Source organism: Saimiri boliviensis, chromosome 5, assembly GCF_048565385.1.
Source record: "Saimiri boliviensis isolate mSaiBol1 chromosome 5, mSaiBol1.pri, whole genome shotgun sequence".
NCBI classification, from domain to species: Eukaryota; Metazoa; Chordata; class Mammalia; order Primates; family Cebidae; genus Saimiri; species Saimiri boliviensis.
In genome coordinates this window covers 144,910,236-144,935,796 of record NC_133453.1, presented here as the reverse complement: position 1 = coordinate 144,935,796, position 25,561 = coordinate 144,910,236, and the positions used below count along the sequence as shown (strand labels likewise).

Below are 25,561 nucleotides of genomic sequence, written 5' to 3'. Positions count from 1 at the left end.
AATACAAAAATTAGCCAGGCATGGTGGTGCACATCTGTGATCCCAGCTACTCGGGAGGCTGAGGCAGGAGAATTGCTTGAACCCAGGAGGTGGAGGTTGTAGTGAGCTGAGATCACGCCAGTGCACTCCAGCCTGGGTGACAGAGCAACACACTGTCTCAAACAACAACAACAACAACCACAACAAAAACAAAAAACTATATTGAAGTACTTTTACTTAAAAGATTTGTACCCATTAAATAATTTTCATTGCTGAAGGAAATGTGAGGAAACAAGTTATCTTACACTTCTCAAGAAAGTTTAAATTGCTACTAATCTGATAGTAAATATTAGAGAGGAATCTAAAATATACAATTAAAATCACGTAGAAAAAAACTTGACTGCAGAATAGTTTGTAGCATTAAAAAAAAAAGGTCTAACGTTTCTCAATAGAAGAGTTAAATGCTTTATGATACGTCCACACAATAGAATACTATGCAGTTATTACGAAAATATATAGATACATACAAAGTCCAAGGGGGAGTCAATATACCTTACTGTTGGAAACTAGAAGTTACACAGTAAATGTATAGTGTATCCTTTTTTTAAATAGATAAAAGCAGAAAACAAGGAAATCCTGTATGTGTGTATTGTGTTTGCATGGTTGTGCAGAAGAGGGCTGAAATACAGTAACACCAGGCCATTAGCATTATCTCAGTGCAGTAAAGGGTGGAATGAGAGAGAGATGTTAAGGTTTTCTTTATAAATTGTGTATTTTTTTCACATGAAACATAATTTAAGCATGTTATATTATACTATTGTGTTTAAAATTAAAGTATATATTTTATAAAATAAAAAAATAATAATCACAGCAAGTGAGCCTTCTATGGAGGCCATAGAAGTCAGCTTTGGGGGACCTAGAGCAGGTCAGAGAAGGAAGGAAAATGGGCTAGGATGGGGTGAGACAGGAAGTGGCAGATGGAAAATAACCAGCCCGGCTCATCCCTTGGGCCTCTCAGCACATCCTTGCCTTTTGCTTGGATGAGGACATTGGTTTCTTTGCACAAAGTTCCATCAGCCGATGTATCATCATGTGGTGATGTTGTTTCAATTTCACCTAAATCTAAATTGTGACATTGGCCACCATGAGTGCCCTTCATGTAAGAATGCAAGGAAAAGACATAACTAAATGTAGCTGTTTCACCCCCAGCCTCTGTAGATGGATACTAAGGCCAAGCCGATATATCAGAGCCTTCTTTTTCCATCACTCATTCCATGTTCTCCTTATCCTGCCGGCACCCCAAATGGGCAGTGTTTTATTTGGTGGGTGCATTAGTTTCCTAGGGTATTATAATAAAATATAATAAACTAGGTGACTTAAAATAACAGAAATTTATTATCTCCCAGTTTTGGAGACCAGAAGCGTGAAATCAAGGTGTTGAGGCTATGTTCCCTCTAAAACCTGTGGGAGAATCCTTCCTTGCCTTCTAGCTATTGGTGGTTGCCAATCATCTTTGGTCCTTGGCTCATTGAAGCATCATTCCCAGCCTCTGTGTTCACCTAGTGTTCTCCTTATGTGTCTTCACATTGTCTTCTCCGGTATGCATCTGTCTCTGTATCCAGATTTCTCCTTTTTGTAAAGAGACCAGCCATATTGTATTAGGATGTACCCTAATGATCTCATTTTAATTTGATTATAAAGACCCTACTTCAAATAAGGACACATTCTGCAGTATTAGGAGTTAGGACTTCAGAATATCTTATTTGGAGAATGCAGTTAAACCAGTAACAGTGGATGGCCCAAATCTGTCCTTAGGATCCAGGTTTTTAGTAATGCTTTCTTTATCGGGTTTCAGGGTTTCCCACTGACTATTATTGCTAGATGTGTGGGTATCTAAGACTTCCCATTGAGTTTCAGATGTAGTCCTCCTTACTCGGTTGTAAGCAGTATAACTTCTCCCAGTAATCGGGATCCAGGGTAGTAAGTCCTTCTCCCAGTAATTGGGATCAAGAGTAGTTAGTCCTTTTCTGCCTATCAGTTCTATAGCAAAGGGAGCCCATAATGGTCAAGGGACAATCTCAACTCCCAAGCATGTCTTGGTTTTTAGTGAAAACATCTTTTGGGCACCAAAACACATTATTTAAAGATTCCAAAACTCCAGGGATAAAGAAACTATCCTAAATGTTTCCAGAGAGAAAAAAGGCATAGATATAGGACTGGGTATCAGAACAGCATTGAAATTTTCAGTGGAAACACTGAAAAACAGAAGACAGAAACAATGCCTTAGAAATGCGAAGCCTAGAAATCTACACCCAGCTAAAGTAGCTTGCTTCTGGGTTTCTCCTACTGCCAACTTAGTTTTGGCTTTCCTAGGTCTTCTGAGGCACATAGTACTTGTTTGTCTACTTTCCAGATTCTGAATTATAGCATTCATCTCCTCTCCTTTCCTCTTTGTTCTGGTAGATTTATGTTCTTTTAAAAACTTTTACTCCTATTTTAATGGGGTTTTGGAAAGGAGCTGTTTATGTGGAATTGCTTTATTTTTTAAGAGGACAAATTACTTGAAAACAATTTTATGACACTGATTCTTAGATGCTATTTAGATGTTCTCAAGTGGCTAGATCACTAGGTGTGGGTAGGGATTCATCTCCTTCAATAACCTAAACTATTACTTCAGGGATGAAATCGGATTTTTAATGTTCCAAATAAGCTTTCTGGATTTCTTCAGCAGACTGGACTGAGCTGTGAACTGCTCAGTCACTGAGAGTTTACTCTTTCCCAGCCTTGGCTTTCTTTACTCTTTAGAGAAAGAAATTAATGAAATGGCATTAGACATATTTTACTCCCCAACTTTTTCTCTTGAAAAGTTTAAATATACAGAAAAACTAAAATGCAGTACAACGAACATTCATATTTCCTTCATATGGATTCATCAGTTGGTAACATTTTGCCAGTTTGTTTTGTCTCTCTGTTATTTATGTGTATGTGAGAGAAAGACAAAGCAATATGTATATTATAATATGGAAAGATACAGCAGCATAATGTTTGTTCTATATATAGATATCTCCTAAATATATATATGTGTGTAAAAATGTGGTAGTTCTTGACACTTCATCTCATAGGGATTGTATTAAGTTAGTTTGTGCTGCTTTAACAAAGTACCATAGACTGGGTAGCCTATAAACAACAGAAGGGTATTTCTCACAGTTCTAGAGGCAGGAATTCTAAGATTAGGGTCCCAGCATGGTTGGGTTCTGGTGAGGGCCCTCTTCCAGGCTGCAGACTGCAGACTTTTTGTAACCTCAGTTGGCAGAAAGGCCCAGAAAGCTTTCTGGGAATCCTTTTTTAAGGTCACTAATCCCATTTATGAGGGCTCTACCCTTATGACCTAATCACTTGTCAAAGGCCCTCCTTCCTAATAGCATCACCTTGGGGTTAAGGTATCAATATGACAATTTTGGGGGAGACACAGACATTCAGTCCATTTCGGGGATAGTTTAAAATCATTTCTAAACACCTCAATGAAACATACATTCCTAACATGATTGTATTCAGAGTGAATTAAAAATGCATTGAGCAGTATCTCCTGAGCTAGACTTTAAAAGTAGTCTTTAGTAAAAGCAAACACACACCTTGCCCCTCCCCCACCCACACACTAACCCTTAATTTCTGGGACCTTGTTGATCTGAATATATGGAACCATCTGAAATAGCCAATAATTACTGTTGTTCTTCATGACATCATTTTGTAAAATGTTTTTTCTTTTTTTGAGATGGGGTCTAGCTCTCTTGCCCAGGCTGGAGTGCAATGGCGTGATCTTGGCTCACTGCAACCTCCATCTCCTGGGTTCAAGCGATTCTCCTGCTTTAGCCTCCCGAGTAGCTGGGATTACATGTGTATGCCACGACACCTGGCTAATCTTTGTATTTTTAGTAGAGATGGAGTTTCACCATGTTGACCAGGCTGGTCTCAAACTCTTGGCCTCAGGTGATCTGCCCACCTTAGCCTTCCAGAGTGCTGGGATTACAAGCATAAGCCACCACACCCGACCTGTTTTTGTTTTTACTAAATTAGAAAAACGTTGAGTGGGTAAAGCAGCTTACTGGATGGCTGAGACCCAAGCTGTCTACCATGGACGGCCAAGTTGCCCTGCTGAAGAGTATCAGATAACATTCCTTTCAGTTATAGAAAACCTTTCAGTTATAGTAATATTAAAATGTTATGTTTTATGTTTTTTAAACTGTGAAAACAGTTTTTAAAACCTGATGAAAGTATGGCATTCTAGATTTGTGCCAGATGTCCATTAAGTGATTTACAAATGTTGAGAATCTAAGGATTCTTAGAATTCTTACTTATGGAGGTTTTTGTGTTCATCCAAACTAAAATTGTCATGCAAAGGGTCCCTATTAAATACTGTCAAAACAATTTGACCTAATTGACATTTATAAAACAATAGCAGAATATGCATTTTTGGAAAGTGCACATAAAATATTTACCCAACAACAATCGCCTAATTTATTTTTAAAGAAGTTTAAATGAAATTAAAACTTTGGTTGGAAAAAACTCTCTTCTGTCTCCAGTGATTCAATTAGGGAAGCTGTTAATAGGTAGAGAGGGAGAGAAGCCAGCTCATGACTTAATAGATATCAACTACTCAAGGTGTTATGCAGTGAAATTCTTCCTTCTGTTTCAAACTAAAACTAAATAAATCAAAATTATAACATGGAACATGGTATTCAGGCTTATTAAATTATACGTTTTTTTTCTGCCTCTTAATAGGAAAAAACATTTTATCTAGAAGGACTTGTATTATAGTGAGTTTCCATATATTTTGTATTTCAATTACTAATTTTCAAAAAACTAAAACATTATATACTGTATACTATTATATGCTATAAAATACACTTAATAGAAATTATACTGAGCATATGTAAATCTTTCTTTCAAGATGCAGAAACCACCACACCTAAAACTGAAGGTACATTAATCATGAATTAATATAGGACGTGAGCCCAAGTTTAAAATACTTAACTTGTAGTGTTACTTTGCATGAAATTGTGATCTGCCCTAGCAGATTTTAACATTGAATGTGTGTATCTTGAAGGAGGAATATCACAAACGTAACTTCACAGAGGTGCTGTCTCCCAATATGTACAACAGTAAACTCTGGGAAGCCTCGGGCCACTGGCAGCATTACAGCGAGAACATGTTTACCTTTGAGATTGAAAAGGACACTTTTGCCCTCAAACCCATGAATTGTCCAGGGCACTGGTGAGTATTAAAAGTAAAGCAGATCTTTTCATGAGAGCACATAGCATACTTCATCACAATTAGCTTTTAATATTATTTTGCTTTGTGGAATAAAAGAATCCCTTTAATCTGAAGAGTGGTGATTACTAATTTTTACTAAGTCATTTCATTCTGGAGAATGGACTTACTTTTGAAAATATATTTGATCTTTCGTAGGTATGGAATGTTAGCTGGTAACCACTGCATTTTTTGTGCTGATTAAAGGATAATGTTATGTGTCAATTTTGTAAGTTTTATAATATTTGTCTTCCTAATAGTAATGCACTTCAAATGTTCAATTTGCAGAATATTCAGTTCTACTGTTTGGGTGGATTGGACCAAGATCAGTGAGATTATAATCAATGGCTTTCTGGATTTCATTGATTCCAAGATACCATTTTTCTTTCACATTTCAACATTTATGAAGTTGAAATGCATATTATAGTTGGTGGCATCGTAGATTTGTATCATAATTTAATAGGTTATTTTCTTAGTAACATAAAATAAAGGTACATTTAATAATCAATGCTGTCTTTGATTTATGAAAAGCTGTAATGATCATAAAGTTGGTATGCAAATTCAACCCTGAAAGTCAAACATATTTTACAATTGAAACTGAATAGGCATAATTGTCCACCAAAAAAATCCCAACAATCGTAGTTTTTGTATTATCAACGTACATGGTTTCAAGTAAATTTATATAGAAGGTAATAAAACCGGTATCTGAATACTGAAGAAAGCTCTTTGCCCTTTGAAGTGAAATTTAACTTTATGATGATGTCATGTAAAAAATATATGTAACTTTAGTTTTAGGAATACTGGTATATAAACGTTCTATACCGTCGCTTTTTTTTTTTTTTTTTTTTTTTTTTTGAGACGGAGTTTCGCTCTTGTTACCCAGGCTGGAGTGCAATGGCACGATCTCGGCTCACCGCAACCTCCGCCTCCTGGGTTCAGGCAATTCTCCTGCCTCAGCCTTCTGAGTAGCTGGGATTACAGGCACCCGCCACCATGCCCAGCTAATTTTTTGTATTTTTAGTAGAGACGGGGTTTCACCATGTTGACCAGGATGGTCTCGATCTCTTGACCTCATGATCCACCCGCCTCGGCCTCCCAAAGTGCTAGGATTACAGGCTTGAGCCACCGCGCCCGGCCTATACCGTCGCTTAAGCAGAAGGTAGAAGCTACGCTATCGCTTTGCATTGTAAAACACTTCTGTTAATAATTTCTTAACTCATTTTTTTGAAAGCCATTTTTTAAAATTATGGCCTCAGACTTCAGCTATGATGGAAGTAGAGAATTTAAATTTGACTTTTCACAGCTCAGAATAAGGAAGCAAGACCACTGTGGCTTAGAAGGATTGGGATATGGGAGCCAGGAGTGCTTTCAGCAGGAGAGAAGTCTTTCATTCAATAGGGAGCATTAGTTGAGTGCTTCATGTGCTTGGAGCTAGAAGCTTGGAGGTGATTAAGACACAATCCATTCCCTCATAGAGCTCATGAGCAGAGTGGGCAGGGCCATGCATGTAGGCAAGCAGTTATAAAAAGGCCAGTGCTGTAATGGTGGCATGTTCAAGGTGTTCTAGGAACCTGAGGAGAAACTGCCTAGCTCTGTGTAGGGAAATGTCTAGGAGGGCTTCATTCAAGAAGTATCCTTTGAAATGAATCATAAGCAGTAAATGGTGATTCACTGTGTGGTTGAGGGCAGGGAATAGCATTTCTGGAAGGAGATAATAGACAAGATTCATTCTCTGAGTGCTGCAGTGATGTAAACGCAAGGTTCACTAATTCATGGAAGAAATTTTTTTTAACCTGGTGATCTAAGAACTAGAATAAGGAATTTACAGATCTTGAGGCTTAGTTGTAATTTCTTTATATTCAGATAATTATTTAATCTTTTCTGTGCTATGTAAAAGCTGTGTGCTACTACATCTTTTCTAGTCTAATGTTTGCCCATCGTCCACGATCTTGGAGAGAAATGCCTATTAGATTTGCTGATTTTGGAGTTCTGCATAGAAATGAACTGTCAGGGACGCTCAGCGGCTTGACCAGAGTGAGGCGCTTCCAGCAGGATGATGCTCACATCTTTTGCACAGTGGAGCAGGTAAACAATAACACAGAGAAGCATGGTGGTCACAAATTCAGTGTGATGCCCCGAACATGTCTTGTATTCTTTCAGAGTTACTGAAACATGGATGTTTGGTCTAGTCTCTGAGATCTCATTCAGCTCTAGCCTGCTGTGATTCTCTAAATTAGGTCAATAGATTAATAATCTCTTGACATGAAATGTATTACTTTTTCTTTGGCTTCTTTCAATGATTTTATTAACTTAAATTCCATTAAGTAGAGTATTTTAAGGGTTTTGGTGGAATCCTGGATGTTTTGTTTTTCAGTATTGCCTAGAACTTAAAATGTACTTTTTCAAGTTTTTGTGTTAATTCAAGTTAAAATTGCCATGCAAAGGGTTACTGTCAAACAATTTGACATAATTGATGTTTATGGAAAAACAGCAGAATATACATTCTTTGGTTTTTCTTTTTTTGGCTTTATGTTGAATGGCTAATATGCCAATGTTGTACCAAGGTATGAGGGTGCATATCTTACACATGTGTGTACACCCAATCATCATGCTTATGAACCACAAAAGGGTCAGAATATTTGTTCTTTGAAACTGCACAGAGAATATTTACTAGGATAGGCCATATTCTGGGCCATAAAACAAGTCTGAATAAATTAAAAGGGATTTAATTTTAAAAATGTTTTAATTAACCCTAATGTTTCAACTTAACCCTAATGTTTAACCCTAAACCTAACTGACCACAATAGAAATAAAATAGAAATCAATAACACAAAATCCAAAGGAAATTTAAAAAAATTTATGTAGCAAATGAAAATAAAAACATATACATTAAAATTTGTGGGATGCCATTTAACTGGTATTTAGAGGGATGTTTATAGCACTGAATACCTCCATTAGAAAAGAAAAATCAATGACTTAGCTTTTACTTAAGATAGAAAAAGAAGAACAAATATACCCAATGTAGTATGAGCAAAAGAAAGGCAATAAGAAAGAACAGCAGAAATCATTGAAATAGAAACAGAAAATAGAGAATATAAATAAAACTAAAACTGGTTCTCTGAGAAGATCAATAAAATTGATAAACCTTTAGTCAGACTGATGAGGAAAAAAGAGAATACGCACATTAAAAATGTCAGGAATGAGACATATTATTACTACAGATTCTGTAGCTATTAAAAGGATAAGGCAGTTTTCTGAATAACTTTATGCTAATACATTTGACAGCTTAGATAACATGGATAAATCCTTGAAGGACACAAGCTATTCAACTTTACTCAAGAAGAAGTAAATAATCTGAATAGCCCTGTGTCTACTACAGAAATCAAATTGATAGTTAAAAACCTTCCCATACAGAAAACTCCAGGCCAAGATGGCTTTACTGGTGAATTCTACCAAACATTAAAGAAGAAATAGTAGAGATACTCATCCAGAAAATTGAAGAGGAGGAAATCCTTACCACCTCCTGAAGCAAATGAAGCTAATATTGCTCTGATAGAAAAATAAGACAAAGAAGTTAAAAGAAAGCTACTGAACAGCATCTGTCATGAGCATAAAATCAGAAAATGTAAACAACATTTTAGTAAGTCAAGTCTAGTAATTTTTTAAAGAAGGATAATAGGTCTTAATGGTCTGAATCCCAGGAATGAAAATTTAGTTTAACATTAGAAAATGAATCCTTGTAATTTCCCACTTTCACAAACTAAAAAAGAAAACAAACAAAAAGACAGAAAACATATGATCTTCTTAGTAGATGGAAGAAAAAGTATTTGGCAAAATTCTACATCCACATCTCTTAAAAACTCTCGAAACTAGGAATGGAGGGAACTTTCTTAACCTGATAAAAAGGCCTCCATAAAAAACCTACAGCCAACATCATACTTAATAGTGAAAGTCTGAATGCTTTACCTTTAAGATCAAGAACTAGGTAAGGATTCTCTCATTACTTCTCTGATCATTGTACTGTAGGTTCTTTCTGATGCAGTAAGTTAAGAAAGAGAAAATGAAAAACCATCTAGATTGGAAAGAATTAACACTCTTCTAAATGACATGATCATCTATGTAGAGATTAGATGGAATCTACAAAAAGCTATTAGAAGTAAGATGAATTTAGAAAATTGTATGGAATATCAATATATAAAAATCAATTGTATATGCATTTCATAACAATGAACCCTTGGAAATTGCAAATAAGAAACAATAATTATAATAGCATCTCAAAACATATGATAATACTTTCGGATAAGTGTTCTCCGGAGAAATAGAGATAATAGGATATATAGATATATGAGGAAATTTATTACAGGAATTGGCTCACTTGATTTTGGAGGCCGAGAAGTCCCATGATATGCCAGTTACAAGCTGGAGAACTAGGAACGCTAATGGTATAACTCCCAGTCTGAGACTGAAAGCCTCAGTGGGGTGAGCAGAGGAGGGAGCTGGTATAAGTCCCAGAGTTGGTGGGCCTGAGAACCAGGAGCTCAGTGTCTGAGAACAGGAGAAAATAACGGTCACAATTCAAAAAAAGAGAGATTTTGCCCTTCCTGCTTTTGAGTTCCATTCCTGCCCTCAACAGATTGGATGAAGTCCACCCACATTGGTGAGGGTAGAACTTCTTTACCCATTCCACTGTTTCAGATGCTCATCTCTTCAAGAAATACCCTCGTGGACATTCCCAGAAATAAATGTTTTAAGGGCGGCCAGCTGTCTGGCATCTCCTAGCTCAGTCGAGTTGACACTTAAACATCACAAGGCATTACCTTCAGCAAACTTACACAGGAACAGAAAACCAAATTTGTATGTTCTCACTTATAAGTGGGAGCTGAACAATGAGAACACATGGACACAGGGAGGGGAACAATACACACGGGGGCCTGTCAGAGAAAAGTGCGGGGAGGGAGTGGGTCAGAATAAATAACTAACACATGCTGGCCTTAAATACCTAGGTGATGGGTTGATAGGTGCAGCGAACCACCATGGCACACGAATACCTGTGTAACAAACCTGCACATCCTGCACATGTACCCAGGAACTTAATAATAATAATAATAATAATAAAACAAGGCCGTATGTGGTGGCTCACACCTATAATCCCAGCACTTTGGGAGGCTGATGCAGGTGGGTCACTTGAGGCCAAGAGTTCAAGACCAGCGTGGCCACCGTGGTGAAACCCCCTCTCTATTAAAAAAAATACAGAAATTAGCCAAGCATGGTGGCCAGCACCTGTAGTTCCAGCTGCTCGGGAGGCTGAGGCATGAGAATTGCCTGAATTCAGGAGGCAGAGGTTGGAGTGAGCTGAGATTACACCACTGCATTCCAGCCTGGGAGACAGAGCAAGACGGTCTCAAAAGAACAAAACAAAACAAAACAATAGCCATCACATTTAATCAATGAAAGACTTGATGTCTCAAATCCATCAAATTCCCTGCATTTCATCTGCTACTCTCTGGTTTAAGCCACTGTCATCTTGCTCCTGAATGACTCCTCCAGCTTCCTGTTGGGGCTCTCTTCTAATCTTGCAAATTCATTCCTCATACTGTAAAAGAACACACTGGGTCATGTTAGTTCTCTGCTTAAACGAAACAAAAACCCTTCATTGCCTCCCAGTTGGTCTCAGGCTAAAAAGTCCATATATTCATCTGGCTTTGAAAGCACTTAATTTTTTCTGGTGCCTGCCTGCCTCTAGCCTGCTCAACCTACCACACTGCCCCTCTGCCCTTTATCCCATCATATGCAGCCCCCTGACTTAGTCTGCTTATCTTTCTGCTGCGACTTCAACTCAGTGTGTCCTCTGCTCACAGAGCTCATGAGCTACCTCCATGCCGAGCGCTTGCTTGTCCCCTGCTCTAGCTGGGTCTCACTTTCTCTGGGCAGCTCCTCCTTGCTGCTCTCCTCTGCATGCTGCGGCCTTGTCACAGTATAGTTTCCTCACCTACTTCTGCTCCATTCCCTGCACTGGCCTGGAGCCACTGCCGGTCCCCACCTGCCTACCACTCAGATGAAGGTTCAACTCAGGATTGGTTGAACAACCAAAACAGGGTCATCAACTGCTCTCCGTTAAAAACACACTTTATTTCTATCTGACATGAAGAGTTTTATTTTTAAAAACATAAATTAATTTAATTCAGTGTTCTATTTGAGTGTTTATTTGCTTTGATTTCAGATTGAAGATGAAATAAAGGGATGTTTGCAGTTTTTACAATCTGTTTACTCAACATTTGGCTTCTCCTTTCAATTAAACCTGTCAACAAGGCCTGAAAACTTCCTAGGAGAGATTGAGATGTGGAATGAGGCTGAGAAGGTAAGAGACGCACTTTGTGCTTCCTCTTCGTTTTAGTCATGTGGAAGACACCTTTGCAGGAGGATGCGATAATTTGTAACAGAAATTTTGAAATTGGAAATTATGGGATAAATTTATAGGTTGTAGAATGTGGTTATCCCATTTTCTTTGTAAAAGTGATAATAATACCTTACATTTGTTTCACACTTTAAGTTTATATCTGGCTTTTATTTATACTCTTTCAGTGCTGGTCACTAATAACTGGCGCAAGTTTTTAAAGAAATCCTCTTATTTTCTGTGACTCTTGGTTTGTGTGGTTAATTTTAAACCATTGCCTGTTGAGTCATCTTAGTCTGACTATGGGGTCCGGGGGCTGCGTGGTCTAGATGGAGACGTGCATGCTTGATGCTGGAGTCCCTTTCACAGTCACGTCCTGTTGTGCCCTGCCCTGTGTCTGTCTGCAGACACCCACACGCAGACGTTATAGCTGAGCTTTGCAAAACCAAGATAAGGAGCTCATCGTGCTGCTTTCTTTTTTTCTTGTTAAGCACAAAGGATATAGTGTGTTTCCTGTGCTCGCTTTTATTAAAAATGAGGATGGTATCATGGCCAGACACCTGGCTCTGCCTGTTAGTTCTCTTCTTGGAATATAATAATCCCCACTTATCCTTGGGGATTAAGATTCCAAGTGGATTCCTGAAACCCTGGATGGTACCAAATAGATGGCAAACAGAACATGTCTCTATTCATGCCTTCAACTTACAAATCTAATGCCGTTTCTTATCTTAACTAAGCACTTTTCATGCACTGTGGCTGGAACTTTTGCATTGTGAGGTGCAACAGCAAAACCAGCATGATTGGCGTTTTCCGTCTTCACTAATTCACAACTTAACCAATGGATAGAAGATTTTTTTTTAAACCATAGCTCTTAGCAACTTCAGCATAGGATTATTTTTTCCTTATTAAATGGATAACTTTCACCTTTTCACTTAAAGGAAGCATTTTGTGGCTCCACTCTGGCATATCCAAATTGCTAGCATCACAACTCTTGTGCTTTGAGGCCATGGTTAAGGAAAATAAGGGTTACTTGAACCTAAGCACTGTGATATTGCATATTTGATAAGCATGACAGCTTCTAAGGGACTAACTGCAGGGGGCAGTGCATCTAGCATGGAGACTGGACAAAAGGGCAGTTCCCATCCCAGGCAGGATGGAGTAGGATGGAGCAGGATGGTGCTTTATCCTGCTGCTCAGGGCAGTGCATGACTTAAAACATATGAGTTGTTTATGTCTGGAATTTTCCATTGAATATTTTTAGACCACAGTCGACTGGGGTAACTGAAACTGAGAAAAATGAAATCACAGATAAGGGGGATTGCTGTACTCATGGGAGCTGAACACACATTACAGGAAATAGGAATCAGAGAAGCACTGGACTAATAGTGTAACAATTATTTTTACATGATTAATAGAACCGGAAGCCGAGCAGAGGCTGCACAGAAGCAGTTAGCCTTCACCTCTGCATAGGGCCTTCTCCTCCCCACTGCCCCATGCCGATCCTAAGCTCGTCTTCCACGTCCACTGCATGGAGGAAGGACAAATGAGATAGCCTATCTACTCCGGGAAGGATGCAGACTCAGTTTACCTGCCAGCCACAGGGAAGCAGGAAGAGGAAATGAGGACATAGAACTCAGCTCTGGAGCCATTTTGCTCCAGACTCTAAAGTCTGAAAGTACTTCATCTCCATGAGTAAATTATAGAAGCGCTCTAAGCATCAGGATCAAGCCTGACATGGTGATGATGATGATGATGACAGTGGTAGTGGTGGTGATGTAGTGATAACACCTACGTTCTGAGGGTACGGGGAACTTCAGTGAAGTAATTCACATGGAGTGTTAGGCATAGTGCCAGGTACATATAAGTACCCACTAGATGTTAGGTGTTGGCATCATTATCATTACTCCATTCACTTGAAACTTGGTGGGGTGTAGAGAGCTGAAAAAGGGATGGACCAGGTGTGGGCCTGGCATGGGGAGGATGCACTGGAAGTCCCAGCGTTTTTGCTCTTTTTTTTTTAACTGATGGGGGTAAATAGTTTAGCAGCCAAGCCTGTGGTCAACCCAGGGATGAAACTGTCCCACTAAGGGATGGGCCTGCTTCCACTTTGGGGATACTTGTCTTAAATAACTACCCCTGGCCTGGAAATCACTTAAATGAGCATTTAAACATTTTGTGTTCAGAAGTGTCTGAAATGGTTTGAAAGAGACAGACCTCACATCCATCCAGTGCTCTCTCAGCCCTGGCAGCTCCTGCTGTGCCCTCCTATTCCATGTCCTCCAAGGCCCAGGGAACAACAGTGACCCTTGCTTTATGCTCTTCTCCCAAACTTGGCCTTTCCTTGGCTTTTTAGTTCCTTGCAGTCCCCGGAATTCTTCCCATCACTTGGTATCTGCTGTAGAAGGGCCTCATTTGTCTTGGAAACAAGTAACTGTGTTCCTTCTCCTCTCAGAAACAGAGTGGAACAGGGGAGTATGGCCTCCAGGCCCAGGAAGTGTCTCCATGGGGGTAGCTTTCTCTGTTCCTAAGTAGAAAAGAAGCTGCTTTTAGGCCTATGCAGGACACTCTTGGAATCGCAGGAATTAAATCTCTGTCTCTCTCAAGATCAGATGCTGACTGAGGTCCTGGGAAAGGCTATCAGGACTCCACGAATCAGCTTTCTTCATGATGGCAGCTTTGGCCCTAAGACTCTGCCACTGCTTTGATTTCCCCATGAGGCATGTCACTCCCCAAAGTCTGGCCTCTCATGGGCACCAGTATGTTGGGGATGATAACGGGAGTTTAGCTGATGTTTTGCCAGTACTTTGGTCAAGGACTTAGGAATGCCCAGGTGCTTCTCAGGGATGCTGGATTCACAGGAATACTGGAAGACTCAGGGAAATTTTTCATTAATACACATTTGCACCCTCGCCTTCATTGTGGAACATCTTCACTGCAAGCTAAGTTGAAAGCATGTAGTGACTTAGGCTGAAGACAAAGTGGAGACTCATGCACCCACACCCCTATAAATTCTAACCCTCCCAGACATGTGCAGAGGTGAAGGAAAAGCAAAAAAGAAGTGGTGAGACCTGCTGTCTAGGCCTTCTTACCCACCCAGACTCAAGAGTGGAAGAGGGAGTGAGATCAAGGCTTTCCTGCCTTTTCATGTGTGGAGGCCCCACCTACAAGGAGAATGGGTCTTGGAACTGTCACCAGGAGGCAGAAGCTGGTTGGTTTGTAGGGCACAGGGTTGTGTTGGGAGGAGGGCCAAAGCATCCCTACCTAATGATTACCTGGAATTCACTGGAACAATTTATAAATGATATTTTTTTCCCAGTTGAAATGTTGATTTTTCTTGAGAGCCAGTACCACCCTAATCATCTCTGTATAGTCTCTGCTCAATAGTTTATTGAATGTAAAAGATGCTCAATGAATATGTGTTGAACTAACATAGATAATTAAGAGTTATAGTAACTTTTGTGAGCTGTATGTCAAAAAAAGATGCAATATATAATTATATCTTTTTTCTTCTTTTAAAAAAGCAACTGCAGAATTGCTTGATGGAATTTGGAGAACCATGGAAAATGAACCCAGGAGATGGAGCATTTTATGGCCCTAAAGTAAGTAGACCATATGCTTCAAAAAGGTAAAATTTAAAAGAAAAATAAGTACTCTGTCTAAGCAAATATTATTTAATTTGTAGATTGACATAAAAATCAAGGATGCTATTGGCAGATACCATCAATGCGCTACAGTTCAGCTGGACTTCCAACTGCCTATTAGATTTAATCTCACATATGTTAGGTAAGTGACTGAATGTGATAAATATTATAGTACTAATATTCAAATTTTTTGTCATTTGAGTATTAGCAATACAAAAATAAACATTAGTGAATGTCTAGTATACGTGCTATAAGCTTAACATATATTTGTTTACCTGCTCATAATCCAGTTGGGAATCAACTTGAATTTTCTGGTCTGGTAGGAGGAGGAAGATAAGTAGACATGAGAGTAGAGATATGAACAAAGTCCCATGGAAACATGATCCAGGCTGCCGACTCCTGAGTTAGAGGGGAAGACTTCACAAAATGCTGGCATTGGGTCTGGGTCTTAAGGATGAGATGTTTTCTTGAAAAAGCAGAGGAAAAAAGGCAATTTTATCACTGTAAACCAACAACTTCTTTAAAAAAAAAAAAAAAAAAAAGAACATGCAGTAAAATAAACTGTATCTGTGTGTGTGTGTGCAGCTTGATGGTTATGATTCCATCATTCTCTTGTGCTGCTCCTTTGTAGTCACACATGCCTCCTCCTCCTAACCTCTGGCTACCATTAATGTGTTCCCCATCAGGATAGTTTTGCCCTTACTAGAATGTCATGTAAGTGGAGTCATGCAGTATAGAACCTTCTGAGACTGGCTTCTTTCACATAGCACAGTGTTGTGGAGATTCATGCATGCTTTTGCATGTATTGATAGCTGGTTCTTTTTTATCACTGACTAGTGTGCCATTGTGGATCCAGTCTCTCATTAAGCATTTGCTTATGAGTAGAGCTGCTGTAGGTATTAGTGGTAGGTTTTTGTGTGAATAGAAGTTTTCATTTCTTTAGGGTAACCTGGGAATGGGTCATATGATAATTGGATATTTAACTTTGTAGAAATTGCCAAACTGTTTTCCAGAGTAGCTGCACCATTTTGCATTCTTACCTGCAATGTGTAAAGAGTTCCAGATGTTCCACATCCTTGCCAGTACTTGGTATTGTCAAGTTTTGTTTGTTAAGCCATTCTAATAGGTATGTAGTAGCATTTCATTATGTTTTGATTTTGTATTTCTTTAGCGGCTAATGATGTTAACATCTTTTCATGTGCTTATTTGCTGTTGATTTATCCTCTTTGGTTAAATGTCTGCCAAAGTCTTTTTGCTCATTTTTAATTGAGTGATTTGTTTTCTTACTGTTAAGTTTTAAGAGTTCTTTATATATTCTAGATATAAGCCCTTGGAGGGATATATAATTTGCAAATATTTTATTTACCCTGGTCTATAGCTTGCTTTTTCATTTTTTAGCTTCCCATTCATTCTGAGTTATTAATTTCAATAAAGTTTAATTTCTCAATTTTTTTCTTTTATAGATCATGCTTTAGCATCACATCTATAAACTCCACTTAAACACAGGTTATGAAGATTTTCTTCTATGTTTTATATTAAAAGTTTTCTAGTTCTAAGATCTGATTTGAGTTAATTGTTTGTGTAAGATGTGATATTTAGGTCAGAATTCATTGCGCGCATCTAAATGTCTAATTGTTCTCACATCAGTTGTTGAAAAGGCCATTCTTTCACCATTGACTTGCCTTTGTATCTTCGTCAGTAATTAGTTGGACAAATATGTGGGTCTGTTTCTAGATTATCGATTCTGTTCTGTAGGACCACTGATTATCCCTTTGTCAGTACTGTGCTGTCTTGAATACTATAACTTTATAAGAAGTCTTAAAATTAGGAAATGTGGATCCTTTGTTCTTTTATTTCGGAAAAGCTTTGGCTGACTATTCTAATTGTTTGCCTGTTAATAGAGTCTACAAAAAATTCTGGTGGGAATTTTTATTGGAATTGTATTAAATCTAGAGATCAGTTTGGATAGAATTGACATCTTAACTATGTTAAGTATTTTAATTTATGACCTTCTTTCAGCATAGAAGCCCTATACCTATCTTGTTAGATGCAGAAATAGATGTAGGTGTAGAATGTTCAGATATTTCACTTTGGGGTGATTTGAGAGATTGTAAGTGGTTTCATATTCTTAATCTTCACATCCATGTGTTCATTGCCAGTATCAGGAAATACAGCAGATTTTAAAATGTTGATCCTATAATCCTGTATCCTGAGACTTTGCTGAACTTACTTTCTGGTTCTGGGAATTTTTTTTTTCCTTGGTAGAATTCTTGGGATTTTCTATGTAGACAGTTATGTCACCTGAATAATGGGGACTTTTTTAGCTTCCTTATACTCTTTTTTTATTTTTTGAGATGGAGTCTCAATCTGTCACCCAGGCTGGAGTGCAATGGCATGGTATTGGCTCACTGCAACCTCCGCCTCCCAGGTTCAATCTCTGCCTCAGCCTCCTGAGTAGCTGGGACTACAGGTGCGTGCTACCACACCTGGCTAATTTTTTTATTTTTAGTAGAGATGGGGTTTCACCATGTTGGCCAGGCTGGTCTTAAACTCCTGATCTCGTAATCCACCTGCCTCAGCCTCCCAAAGTGCTGAGATTACAGGTGTGAGCCACTGCGCTCAGCAGCTCCATTATACTCTTATTAGACCACTGTCATATATATGTTCTCTGTTGTTGGTCAGAACACTGTTTTGTAGTGCACGACTGTATATATAAACAAGCACACCTCATTGTATTGTGCTTCACTGTATAGCACTTGGCAGATGTTGCATTTTTTATAAACTGAAGGTTTGTGTCAACTCTGTGTCGAGCAAGTCTTATCAGTGCCATTTTTCCAACAGCCTAGGCTTACTTCATGTCTTTGTGTTATATTTAGGTAATTCTTGCAGTATTTCAAGCTTTTTCATTATTACTATATCTATTGTGATCAGTGATGTTTGATATTACTATTTTAATTGTTTTGGGGCACCATGAACTGTACCTATTTGAAACAGTGAACTTTACCGATAAATGTTGTGTGTTCTGACTGTTCCACTGGCCATTCCCTAATTTCTTTCCCTCTCCTCAGCCTTCCCTAATCCCTGAGACACAGTAACATTGAAATTAGGCCAATTAATAACCCTACAACAGCCTATAAATATTCAACTGTAAAGAAAAGTCGTAAGTCTCTCACCTTAAAAGCTAGAAATGGGCCGGGCGCGGTGGCTCAAGCCTGTAATCCCAGCACTTTGGGAGGCCGAGGCGGGTGGATCACGAGGTCAAGAGATCGAGACCATCCTGGTCAACATGGCGAAACCCCGTCTCTACTAAAGATACAAAAAATTAGCTGGGCATGGTGGCACATGCCTGTAATCCCAGCTACTTAGGAGGCTGAGGCAGGAGAATTGCTTGAACCCAGGAGGCGGAGGTTGCGGTGAGCCAGGATTGCGCCATTGCACTCCAGCCTCGGTAACAAGAGCGAAACTCAGTCTCAAAAAAAAAAAAAAAAAAAAAAAAAAAAGCTAGAAATGATTAAGCTTGGTGAGGAAGGACTGTTGAAAGCCCAGACAGGCCAAAAGCTCAGCCTCTTGCACCAGTTACCCAAGTTGTGAACGCAAAGGAAAAGCTCTTGAAGAACATTAAAAGTGCTCCTTCAGGCCAGGTGCTGTAGTTCACACCTGTAATCCCAGCACTTTCAGAGGCCAAGGGGGGTAGATTATGAGATCAGGAGTTCAAGACCAGCCTGGCCAAGATGGTGAAACCCCATCTCTACTAAAAATACACACAAAAAAACTAGCCGGGTGTGGTGGCAGGCACCTGTAATCCCAACTACTTGGGAAGTTGAGGCAGAAAATCGCTTGAACCCAGGAGGTGGAGGTTGCAATGAGCCGAGATCGTGCCACTGTACTCCAGCCTGGGCGACGGAGTGAGACTTTGTCTCCAAAAAATAAAAAGTGCTACCTTAGTGAACACACATGATAAGGAAGTGAAATAGCCTTCTTGTTGATGTGGGGAAAGCTTCCCTGAAGCCAAAGACTAATCCCAAAGCAAAGCCCTAACTTTTCAATTCTGTGAAGACTGAGAGAGGTTAAGAAGCTGCAGAAGCAAAGTTTGAAACTAGCAAAGGTTGGTTCATGAAGTTAAAAGAGCCATCTCCAGGGCCAGGTACGGTGGCTCATGATGGTAATCCCAGCTCTTTGGGAGGCCAAGGCAGGTGGACCACCTGAGGTCAGGAGTTTGAGACCAGCCTGGCCAACCCCATATGGTTGGTGAAACCCCTCTCTACTAAAAATTTAAAAATATATATATAAAAAAAATTAGTTGAGCATGGTGGTGGATGCCTGTAATCCCAGCTACTTGGGTGGCTGAGGCAGGAGAATCTCGTGAACCTGGGGAGTCAGAGGTTGTAGTGAGTGAAGATCACGCCATTGCACTCCAGCCTGGGCAACAAGAGTGAAACTCCATCTCAGTGAATGAATGAATGAATGAATGCCATCTCCATAACATACAAGTGCGAGGTGAAGCAACAAGTGCTGGCGTAGAAGTTGCAGCAAGTTATCCAGAAGATCTAGCTAAGATCAGTGATGAAGATGGCTACACTAAACAACGGATTTTCAATATACATGAAACAGCCTTCTGTTGAAGAAGATGCCATCTAGGACTTTCATAGCTAGAGAGGACAAGTCAATGACTGGCTTCAAAACGTCAAAGGACAGGCTCACCCTCTTGTTAGGAGCTAATGCAGCTGGTAACTTTAAGTTGAAGCCAGTGCTCCTTTACCATTCAGAAAATCTTAAACCCTCAAGGATTATGCTAAATCTACCTTGCCTGTGTTCTAGAAGTAGAACAACAAAGCCTAGATGACAGCATATCTGTTTACAGCATGGCTTAGTGAATGTTTTAAGAACATTACTGAATTAAAACTTCAATCTGGGTGGAAGATATGCTAGTTTTACAGAAAGATTTGCTATCTTAAGCCGATTTTTCTGTTTTAATGTACGTGACTGAGATACTACTTTATTGATTCTTTCAAGGTCATATTTGTGAAATAAACATTACATGAGAGCTTTCTTGTTATCTACACTGTATGTTGTTTAGAATGTTGAACAGATTTGAGTTTCTGAGTTGTAAATCTGTCGTCATGTGGTCTATTCTATTTGCATGTGTGCCACTACACACTGAGATGATAATGCTGTACAGTTTTAAATGGTAGCAGTTTCTGTAGGCTGTAGGCTGAAATATTTTGATGAACTGCTTAGTTTTGGGATTTTATTTAAGTTGTATAATTTATTTTCTTGCAAAGTAAAAACATAAAACATACGGTTACACATCCTTCTCGCTTTTATGGTTTCTAATGAGAAATATGCAGTAATTTGAGTCACTTTTCCTTTTTGTGTTACATGATTGTGATGTGTCTGACTGTGGACTTACTCAAGTTTATGTTGTGAGGGTTTGAACTTCTTGAATCTGTAAGTTATTGGTTTGTGGAAGTTAGATAGTGTTCAGCCATTGTTTTTCCATATTTCTTTTGTACTTTATCTCCCCTCATTCTGGGACTCAGGTGACCTGAGTATTAGACCTGTTGGTATTTTTCCAGTTTTCCGAGGCTGTTTATGCTTCCTTCAGTTTTTCTTTGTATATCTTTCAGATTGGATGCATTCTCTTTACTCATCTTCAAGTTCACCAACTCTTGACCATCTCCATTGCTACTGAATCCATCTCATGACTTTTTAGAAATTTCTGTGATTATAGTTTTCAGTTCCACAATCTCTGTTGTTCATGTTTTATATTTCTTACTGAGACTTTAGTCTTTCTAGTCACTCCAGGTGTGTTCACCTGCTTCTTGGGGTACAGTTATAATGGCTGCTTTCTAGCCTTTGGTAATTCCATCATTTGTGTTTTTTTGCTGTTGGACTCTTGTTTGTCTTTTTTCTCACAAATTGAGAATTTTCCTAATGATTCATATACTAAATAATTTAGGATTGTATCCTGAACATTTTCAATATTATGAGATGCTGTGGCTTGTTTAAATCCTAAGGAGATTGTCTTGTTTTGGGAGTGAATCTGCCTGGTTAGGTTCAGGTAGAAATTCCCAACCCACTTTTGTGGGCTGAGCTTCAGTGTCAGTTCAGTTATCGAAGCCTTACTGTAGTGATACTCAGATATGTTCCATGTGTTTGCCAGCTAGTGGCCAAGTCCCATAGGTAATAACATGCACCAAAATGGAAAAGCTTCTGGGAGTTGACCCCTAACTTTTTGCCTGATTGGTACAGTGGAGTTAGTATGACTGAAAAGTCTAATCTTTTCCTTTTGGAGGAGCAAGGGTCAGAACTATTAGTAAGAAAGTCAAACCTTCAGGATTAATCCTACAACAAAGTTGCTTAGGGCTGTCAGAATGCAAGTGAAACTTCTCATTTAAGAAGGATGCACAGGAGAAACAAATCAGCCCAGCCAGCCATCATAGGTGTTGTGTGGCAGATGGTGAGTCAGCAAGCAAAGATGGAAGCAGTGGATTGCAGACCAGCTAAGAAACCATGACAGTTGGAGCCAGGTGGCATAAAGATGAACAAAGTAGGGATACTGGGAGTGTATTTCGGAGGAAAAACTGATGTGATTTGCTCAGGCTTATGTATGAGAGGAAAGAGAGAAGCATCAAAGTCATCACCGTAATTAAGGGCTTTTCTCTAAAAAAGCAAGGGTGGATAAGAGTGTGCTCTTGTCATTCATTACATTCAGCATGCAGAAAGTCATCAGATAAAAGTCAACATTCATTCCTGTGAAATGAATAGAAATTGCCTTATGATAAAGAGCATTTATCAGAAAACAGCAATAACATCTCAACATAATTGGGAAGAAGATGAATATGACTACTATTTGTATTATTACTCAGAATTATTCTGGGATTACAAATATATGAAAGAGTGATTAAATTATTATTCATAGATGTTAAAATGTAGAGAAATCCAACAGAATCAAATGGCGAAAATGGGAACTGATAAAAAAAAAAGGAAGGTAGAAATCAGCTTGCCTTCATAATATTAGCAATAAACTGCTGGGAAATGCAATGGAAAAACATTTCAGAAGCAACAGCAACAACAAAATAGAAAATAGGAATAAACTTAATAAATGTAATTATAGTCATGCATATCTGTAAATATAGTCACGACAGGGACATGTTTTGAGAAATGTGTCGTTAGGCAATTTAATTGTTGTGTGAACATCACAGAATGTGCTTATACAAACCTAGATGATATAGGCTACTACACTCTTAGGCTATATGGGATAGCATACTGCTCCTAGCTACAAATGTGTACAGAATGTTACTGTACTGAATACTGTAGGTGCTTGTAACACAAATCACTAGATGATAAGAATTTTTCAGCTTCTTTATAATTCATGGCACCACCGTCATATATGCAGTCCATTGTTGACAGAAATGTCATTAGGTGACACATGACTACAGATGTTCTTTATAAGCATACACTATAAAAATTTCTCAAAGATCATAAAAAAGTTATTTGAATGAAGATCATACCACACTTTGGAATGAGAAGAATCAACATTGTGAAGTTATTAGTTCTCCAATTTATCTGTTAATCTAATATAACCAAATCCAATGGGGTTATTATGGGGGAATTTGGCATTCATCCCAATGTTTCTGATAGCGTAGATGTATAAGCATAGTTTATGTCCCTATTTGCTCTTCTTAAGGCTAGAAGACATGATTAAAAGAAATGATAGGACAGAAATTTTGGATACCCAGCCTCTGTGAAAGGATCAGCCTGCCTCTCTTCCTTCCCCACACAAAAACAACATGATGTAACATTCAGGATTATTTCATACTGGTTTCAGTTTGTGGGATGAATTTCTTTATATACCTGCATAGGAATGGACTCAAGCTGCCCACCCCAAAGCTTCCTGTAGGGTCTAGACAGAGGGTTTTGCCTGCAGTTATTCTATAATGGCTCTTGGCAGACATGGTTGGCAGTGATGATATCCAGTTGTAACTCATTTGAAGTAGGTTTAATTAATGAGTTTCTCTGTTTGTATTTGTTTGTTTTATTTTATTTGTTAAATTTATTTTATTTTGGTAGTAGCTAGCTGGTATAATTTTTAGATAAAAATTTCTCAAAAGAACTTTTTAAGTGTCACATGTTACATTTGTTGCAATAATGTGAAATTTATCTGAGAAACTTGTGCAGCCATCTTGAAGTGGCTTACAATTAAGTCATTACAATTAAGTCATTGTTTGCTTTTTTCTTTTTTTTCCCTGAGGGGAAGAGGGAATAATTAAATGTAAGGTATGCCTCATGAGGGTTTTAGGGAATTTGACCAGTGGACTTTGAGAACACATATCAGGAACATTTTAAAAATGAAGATTATAATGTGGGAGATAGTGGCAAGAATGGGGGTGCATTTGGATCAGATGAGACTGGATGTGAATTGACATTTTGTGAAGCTGAGAGAGGGTATGTGGAAGTTCATTATACTGTCCTCTCTACTTCTGTGTATGTTTCAGTGTTCTCTAATAAAAAGTTTTAAAAATAAAAGAAAAAAGATTAGCAAAGAAAGCAGTGAGAAAACAGACAGTCACAGAATAATTAAGGTTAATGGAGAGGTATCCAAAATGACTAATCTAAATCTATTCTCAAAATTAAATATAAAGCTACAAGATATTATTGAATCTTAGGAAAAGACTTAAATGTATAATTTTCATTTTTTAGTAAGGATGGGGATGATAAGAAGAGACCTGTGATCATTCATCGAGCCATTTTGGGATCATTGGAAAGAATGATAGCAATTCTTTCAGAAAACTATGGGGGAAAATGGTAAGTGATATGGAAAAGAAAAGCTGTATGCCTATAATTCTTTTTAATTTTTATTAATTTACTTTTTATTCCTTTTTAAAAATATTTCTATTCTTAAAAAATCATGTGTAAAAGATAAAAGTAGTAATAAAAGGAAGGGCATTTCCTGCCTTGTAGTTAGCAAGTATCCAAACAGCAAATAAAGAGTTCTTGTTCCATTTACCAGATGAGAAAACAAAAACTAAGGCAGAGTGGCATAAACTGTACCATTTACCTTTTGGGGGACTTAGTAGAATTAAAGTTATCTTTTTACCTATTTTCAAGCCCTTCAGAGATCTAGTTGCTGTCTCAAAAACATGTGACCCACACTCCTAGGTACTGCCTCTCCCTCTAGCCATTCCTCCTTCAACGCATATTGTTTGCCTTTGGGGTTCCCTACAGGCACTGAGGAGGAAGACGGGTAAAGCTGATTGATAAATGGCACAAACTGAAAGAAGAAGGCTCAGCGGCTCAGCCCATGTAGGATGACAGTGGGGAAGGGCAGTGTCCTACAGGGCGGAATTTTGAGTGGTGCATCTTGTGCTTTTTGCTTGGAAGGAAGAACGGCAGCAGTGTGGAGTTACATGGACGCATGTGCTCTGGTTACTGCTTTGGCCACAGGGTCAGAGATTTAGAAGTAGTTAGATTGAAAAATAAATTACATAGATTTGGGAAACAGCAATGTGGATGATCACTCAGAATGGGCCAACAGAGGCGGTATAGCCACCAAAAGGCCCCCACTGTTGAGGAATTTTTCAATATTCTAATATAAGAGGACCCGTTCTGTTAAAATCAGCTTCTTTTTTTTCCCCTAGTAGTTGCTCTGTAGCTCATGGGCAAAGTGGCCACTGGTGGATATGCATGGGCTCAACAACATGGACCTTGCTTCACTAAGTTCCATCTGGCTACATCTCTTCTGAGGATTCAGTTTGCCATCAGTAGTGATTAATCATGATCCCCCACTCTGGTACTGTAACCTGGGGGAACAGCCAGTGGTCTTGTAGCAGATTGATGACATTGGATCCCTTTTGTCATGTAAGGACCATACCTTGTTCTCACTGAAGAGAGACCCACTGTGGATTTTGCTTTGCTCTTTGCTGCCATGCTTCTGCCAGCAGCACTAAATATGTACTTACGTGCTGCCAGGAGCACAGTAGTGCTTCTGACTATGAAAGAGATTTTATAGCAGATAAATAAAGCATTGCACTGACATTATGGGATTCACTACCATCACCACACACTCAGAAGCAAGGGGCTTTACTAGCAGTTATGGCACCAGCTGGCAGACAACATCGTGTGATGATGTGTCCTGGCCTGTGAAATGCTGCAAACCGGCAACCACTTGTGACATTTCCACCTTCCATTCCATTTTTAGAAATTGGCTAAGGATCTGCTCATGCACTTTAGTTCTCTT

The 25,561-nt window shown here is 38.8% G+C and overlaps 1 protein-coding gene and 1 non-coding gene across 4 annotated transcripts in view; one reads left to right on the top strand and one right to left on the bottom strand.

Annotated features, from left to right (window-relative positions):
* TARS3 (threonyl-tRNA synthetase 3) overlaps positions 1 to 25,561 on the top strand; it is a 65,773-nt gene that overhangs the window by 34,469 nt on the left and 5,743 nt on the right. For 2 of the 3 annotated variants that reach the window (XR_005582318.2, XM_039480063.2), the window contains exons 11-16: positions 5,084 to 5,250; positions 7,209 to 7,371; positions 11,507 to 11,644; positions 15,202 to 15,279; positions 15,363 to 15,463; positions 24,025 to 24,129. Coding sequence is in view for 1 of the 3 variants with exons in the window: in XM_039480063.2 (XP_039335997.1) it covers positions 5,084 to 5,250; positions 7,209 to 7,371; positions 11,507 to 11,644; positions 15,202 to 15,279; positions 15,363 to 15,463; positions 24,025 to 24,129 (752 nt within the window). In the remaining 2 variants the exon portion in view is untranslated. Of the gene's footprint in view, positions 1 to 5,083; positions 5,251 to 7,208; positions 7,372 to 11,506; positions 11,645 to 15,201; positions 15,280 to 15,362; positions 15,464 to 16,334; positions 16,448 to 24,024; positions 24,130 to 25,561 lie in introns of those variants that run through there. The other variant, XR_005582319.2, reaches the window with a different exon arrangement.
* LOC120368256 (small nucleolar RNA U13) lies at positions 7,817 to 7,917 on the bottom strand. The gene has a single exon (XR_005582446.1). It is a non-coding gene; the product is annotated as a small nucleolar RNA U13 (small nucleolar RNA).